The following is a 5,975-nucleotide window of genomic DNA, read 5'->3' as shown; positions in this document are numbered from 1 at the left end:
AAAAGTTGGTGTTGTCATTCTGGTGTTATAGGAATTAGGAAAGCACAGAGAAGGGGCATTGCCCTGAGTGCAATAGGAGGACCAATCAGGGAAGGCTTCCTGGAGGTGACCCAAGAGCTGAGTGAAAAGCACAAAATTATGCACTAAATAGGTGAAGAAGGGGAGAGTCCAGGTAGACGACTTTACAAAGGTTTGAAAACATGACAAAGAGGCAAGGTGAAGAGGAGAGGCAAGATGAAGCCAGATAAAGACTGTGACGATGGTGGTGACCAAAACAGTTAACACCTATCTATGCTTACCAAGTGCAGATACTGTTCTAAGCGGTTTATTTAGGTTCATTTACATGGATTCTAACACTTACCTTGTTAGGTAGGTACTTTTATTATCCCATTTTATTTACAGATGAGGGTAGGAAACTAAGGCACAGAGAAGTTAAGTAATATAACTTAAGAAGTATGCCCAAGATCACATACGATCTTGTGTGCTAACTTAACAAGTATGAATTTTATCCTAAGAGCCAAGGGCCCCTCTGACTCTGTGCCTGAAATGTTCTCAGCAGAGAGGAGATGGGCACAGATTTGTGACTTAGAAGTCCTCCTCTCATTCAGGGTGGACTGTGTGTTGGAGAGGGGAAAACTGACTAGGCTCCTGGTTCAAGAACCTGAATAGAGACAGTGTGGGTAGACAGCAGAGGAGGGTTCCCACAAGGCCTGGTGCTTGTGGGTAAGAAATTGCCCCCCACGTGTCTCTGCTTTCTCTGCCTGTAAAGGCAGAATGATATATATCCACCTACCTGCCTCAGGAATTGCTAGAAAATTAATGGGGTAGAGGCCTGGGTGGCTTTCAGCTGTGAAACAACACCCTTGAACCACTGCTGGTGTTCTTTAAATGCTGAACATATAAAATGTGCTTTCACCAGGAATAATTATATCTTGCTATTTATTGTTAATTTCACCACAGCTTTGAAACCCTGGACTTTCTCGATGAGTCAGAAAAAGAGATGGCAACTCCTCCATCCCATGGAAGCAGCCACACAGAGGCAATTTCCCACGGGCTCTAGCCTTTCATTGTTTGCAGTGGTTCAGCTACTTATATGGGATATAGTGAAAGAAAGCAATGACTTGCTCTTTTAGAATCAAATTGTACAAAGAACTCCTTATAGCCTTGCTGATTCTTTGAAAGAATTTCTTCCTTTTCATCTCCCTATACTGAGTACATGCGTAAATATTCCGGGTTTGCGTGTGTGAAGGAGAGGGGAAGAAGGTGTTTAACAGAACTTCTAATACATTGGCCACCAGGCCACCTGGGTTTTACCCATGCTATGGTAACGGCAAGACTCCCTAACCTTTCTTCAGATTTTGCACCACTCCCTTTCCATAAGCATTTGTTGAAGGTCTCTGAACAGCCAGGCAGAGTCCCAACCGCGCCTCCGAGGAATCTGAGGAAATTGATGGCTGGGAGACTTTAAAGTTTAACCACACCACTTTTAAAATGGGTCTAATAGAGAGTGCATACCGGTCGGGACCTGATGTGAGGGTAAGATAATATTTGCAAACTGTAAACTATATAAATGTGTGCTATTACAGGAAGTAGGGAAAGAGGCGAGGAAGTGAAAGAACTTAAAGTAGGGACAAGGGCTGGGAAGCGGGGAGAGAAAAGCGGGGGAGGGGGACAAAAGAGTGACAGTCCCACGCCATATCTCTCAGTACAACTTCTGAGAATTCCAGCCCCGGAGAGAGGCCGAGACGCCCAAGGTCCTCGGCTGGAGGCCGCGCCTAGGGCGGGTCGCTCCGCAGGTGGGGCCGGGTGGGCCGGGGGCGGGTCCTCGCAGCCGTCAGTTGAGTATCGGTTTTCCGTTCCCGGGCTTTCGGTCCACAGGAGACGGGACAACCTCCGCTCTCCTGATCCTGCCGCAGGCTGCGCAGGGCGGGTTGGGCCTTCCGTGGGACGGAGACGAGGATGGGGGGCGGCGGGATGTATCACCCAAATACCAGCGGGTGAGTCGGCGGCCGAACCAGCCAGGCAGGTCCGGTGGAGTATAAGAGCGGGAGGGAGTGGCGGGCGGCAGACGCCTGGAGACCGTCTCAGACGGCGGAGCCGGAACCCAGCGCAGTCCCCAGCCCTCACCAGCCCGCGCCCCGTCCGCGCTCCTCCGCCCCACCATGGCCCGGGGTCCGGGCCTCGCGCTGCCGTGGCCGTCGCTGCTGCCGCCGTTCCTGCTGCTGGCGGCGCTGATCGGCCACGCGGCCGCGCAGGACAACTGCACGTGCCCCACCAACAAGATGACCGTGTGCAACCGGAGCGGCCCGGACGGCCGCTGCCAGTGCCGCGTGCTCGGCTCGGGCCTGGAGGTCGACTGCTCCACGCTCACGTCCAAGTGCCTGCTGTTCAAAGCGCGCATGAGCGCCCAGAAGAGCGGCCGCGCGCTGGTGCAGCCGAGCGAGCACGCGCTCGTGGACAACGACGGCCTGTACGACCCGGACTGCGACCAGCAGGGCCGCTTCAAGGCGCGCCAGTGCAACCAGACGTCTGTGTGCTGGTGCGTGAACTCGGTGGGCGTGCGCCGCACGGACAAGGGCGACCTGAGCCTGCGCTGCGACGAGCTGGTGCGCACCCACCACATCCTCATCGACCTGCGCCGCCGCCCGGCCGTCCGCGCCTTCAACCACTCAGACCTGGATGCCGAGGTGCGGCGGCTTTTCTGGGAGCGTTACCTGCTGCACCCCAAGTTCGTGGCGGCCGTGCACTACGAGCACCCCACCATCCAGATCGAGCTTCAGCAGAACGCGTCGCAGAAGGTCGCCGGCGATGTGGACATCGCCGACGCCGCCTACTACTTCGAGAGAGACATCAAGGGCGAGTCGCTGTTCCCGGGCCACAGCGGCCTCGACGTGCGCGTGCGCGGAGAGCCCCTGCTGCTGGAGCGGACGCTCATCTACTACCTGGATGAGAAGTCCCCGCAGTTCTCCATGAAGCGCCTCACCAGCGGCCTCATCGCCGTCATCGTGGTGGTCCTGGTGTCCCTGGTCGCCGGCGTGGCCGTCCTGGTAATCACCAACCGGAGGAAGTTGGGGAAGTACAAGAAGGTGGAGATCAAGGAACTGGGGGAGATGAGAAAGGAACCGAGCTTGTAGGTACCGATGGGGCTGGGGTGGGGTGGGGTAGGGTATCGGATTTCAGCAAGGTCCCAGACCCAAGTGAGTCACGCTTCTTGATTCTTGGCCCCAAGGAGGCCTTTCTCCCCCCAAATTCCTGCCTCCCCCCACCGCCACCAAATTTAATAGATCCTGTTCTCTGGGTCACCTCTTTCTGACTTCTGTCCTGAAGGAAGCATTTCTAAAATTCCTCCCCTTTCTGTCCAACCAGAAACCTGACTCGAAGGGTTAAGGGAAGTTTGGCATCGGGTTATGTATAAGGGTCAAGTGTTTGTAGGACAACTCAGCCTCGTTTACAAGTGACGCAAAATCAATGCTGAAGGCTAAATGCGTCGAGATGGGCAACAGCGCTTTTACTGTCTTGGGTTTAAGTTATTTGATTAGCGCCACTTGTATTGTGGCTTTCCTGATGAGGAGTTCGCAACTTGGCCCCGTGTAGTATCCTCATTTACCATCGTTTGTACTGATATTACCGACCACACATGCTTGTCATCGGGAAAGAAGCCTGTTTCAGCTGCCTGAACACATTTTAGATGTCTTTGTTTGCCGGCAGACTTTGGCCCAGAAACTCAGCATCTGTTCTTCAACTTGCCCTTATTACAGCTGATACTAGTAATGTTTCTTCTGTAAAATGTTTGTATATAGGTTGTCTTTGATAATGCTGTTGTGATTTTTAAAATAAAAAAAAAAGAATGTAATAAAAAAGGCACAAACCAAAAGATGGAGTTTGTGAAAACTTGCTCCAGGTTTATATCACTTTGGTCTCCTCTAATTTCCCACTACTCAGATTTCTTATTTCAAATTCTAACACTTTTTAGCAGGATGGGTCATTTCCTATAGCCACTCTGGTGTTTCTGAGGTCCCTGAACTGGCAAGTGTAAACACAGGTCTTTCTAAATAAGATTGTTTGGAAACCCCCTGCAGGAGGGTGGGTCTGAGGGAGGAAGCTAGAACTAGCTGCTGTTGTTGGGAAAGGGGACCAACTTCAGGTTATCTCTAAATGAGAATTCTCCCTTGGAGAAGGACAACTCTACCTTTGTTTCAGGAGCTGTATCTCCTTTGAATCCCTGCCATACTTGGAAGTAGCTGTGCTATTCCCATTTAGTCCTTGGCAATTGACTTAATCCCAAAGTATTGCGGCTCTGAGTTAAATGACTTTCTCACATAGTCGTAGCCAGTCTGTAGAGGGCTTATGCTCTGGCTGTGTGCATGTGCACACAGTCTGTTTTCCTAAGATTCTACTAGTAATGTGCTTTAAAAACTTTTACTTCATTTTAGCTTGTCTCCTTCACATTTATCTCCTTGTTTTCACTCATTTATGTGAAGCGGGGTGTGTTAGAAGGTCACTGCGGGGTAGCCTACAGGTAAACAAATGACTGCAATTCCTGGGAAATTGCTGCAACAATGGGTGTGCACAAAGGACAGGGTGGTTGATATATCCAACCCCAAATAGCTAGATCCAGGATATCAGTTTCTTCCCTGGAATCCATCCCACGTTCCTCCTCCCACTTCCACTGGGTGGTCTATGCCGACCACTCAAGAATGAAGCACCAGTACGAACTGGGGCGAGGGAGCTCTCAGCTGCTGCCTCGGCAGCTTGGGGCTGTGGCTGGTGCGTGCTGGTGGAGTGATACCTTATGATCGCCAGAGTCTCTAACTCTATAAGCATTCCTGCTAGGGAGAAATGCCCACCAGGCTCCAAACATCCTCTCAGGCTAAAATGGGGCTTAACAAGGGGAGAAGGCTGATGTGGGTTGGCTTCCCCAAAGTGGAAAGGACAGCTTAAGTGCCTGAGGATAGAACAGGAAACTTAACAGAGTGAAACCACTCTCAGGCAACCCCCCCGCACCCCGCCCCGCTCCCACCCAGGTCACTGAATTCCTTAGCTAAAGGGACCTTGGCAATCACCTCTAACCTAGCCTCTCATCTTACAAATGAAAGGGTTAGTGACTTCTCAAGATTAATGTTTCTGTGGCACAGCTGAAACTAGACAGTCCCTTGATCCCTCGTCCAGTATTCTTTTCTTTACATCACACTGCCATTGTTTCAAGAGTCACTGCAAAAAACTATCACTTGGGACTTCTCAGGCAGTCCAGTGGTTAAGACTCCATGCTTCCAGGGCAGGGGTCATGGCTTCGATCCCTGGCCAGGGAACTAAGACGTGGCCAAAACAAAAAAAACAAAAAACAATCACTTGACTGCCCAGAAAATAAACAGATTAAGGATTGAGTGGGCAGCTGAACAAAGGAAAAAAGTCCTGAGAAAGCCCATTCCTTCATCAGAATGTCACTTCTGGATAATTTCTAAATTTCTGCATTAATTCTGGACTATGAGTCCTTGCACTTTATTGCACTTCATGGTTCTAAAAGCACTTTCACATGTGTCACCTCTGAGTCATTGGTTTACTGGTAATAACCCAAGTGTTGACAAACCTGAGTTCAAATCCTGCTCTACTGGGCAATAAGTCACTTAACTCTCCCGAGTTTCCTCATCTGTTGAAAACTACAAATCTCTATTACAAAAAATTAAATGAAGGTAATTGATAGGAGTGCCTAGAATGATCTGGGCACTTAGAGTTCAGTATATCTTAAATTTTTTCCTCTCCTATAGATTACACCCATTTCACATGTCAGAACACTGAGGTCCAAATAGGCTGAGTAACTCATGATCACACATCCTCCATGTGCCAAAGCCAGAGGTTAGAACCTTTGTTTTGGCTTTCTAGCCCAGGTTGCTACCCCAGATACCAAACAGGTTGAAACACCTTTCTTATTCATTTCCTCCAAGGAAGAGCCCCTCATGCTCTGTTCTGAAACTCAG

The 5,975-nt window shown here is 50.2% G+C and overlaps 1 protein-coding gene across 1 annotated transcript; it reads left to right on the top strand.

The window, feature by feature from the left end:
• Window positions 1-1,921: 1,921 nt before the first annotated feature.
• Window positions 1,922-3,868, top strand: TACSTD2 (tumor associated calcium signal transducer 2). Its single transcript, XM_060005501.1, has one exon. The coding sequence runs from the start codon at window positions 2,163-2,165 to the stop codon at window positions 3,132-3,134; it is 972 nt and encodes a 323-aa protein (XP_059861484.1). The 5' UTR covers window positions 1,922-2,162; the 3' UTR covers window positions 3,135-3,868.
• The last annotated feature ends 2,107 nt before the right edge of the window (window positions 3,869-5,975 follow it).

Source organism: Delphinus delphis, chromosome 1 (assembly GCF_949987515.2).
Source record: "Delphinus delphis chromosome 1, mDelDel1.2, whole genome shotgun sequence".
Lineage (NCBI taxonomy): Eukaryota > Metazoa > Chordata > Mammalia > Artiodactyla > Delphinidae > Delphinus > Delphinus delphis.
This window is presented reverse-complemented; position numbering and strand designations above follow the sequence as displayed.

What these genes read in the sequence shown, in the direction of transcription:
- TACSTD2 (XM_060005501.1), top strand. Translation starts at nt 2,163, where the DNA reads ATGGCCCGGGGTCCGGGCCTCGCGCTGCCGTGGCCGTCGCTGCTGCCG.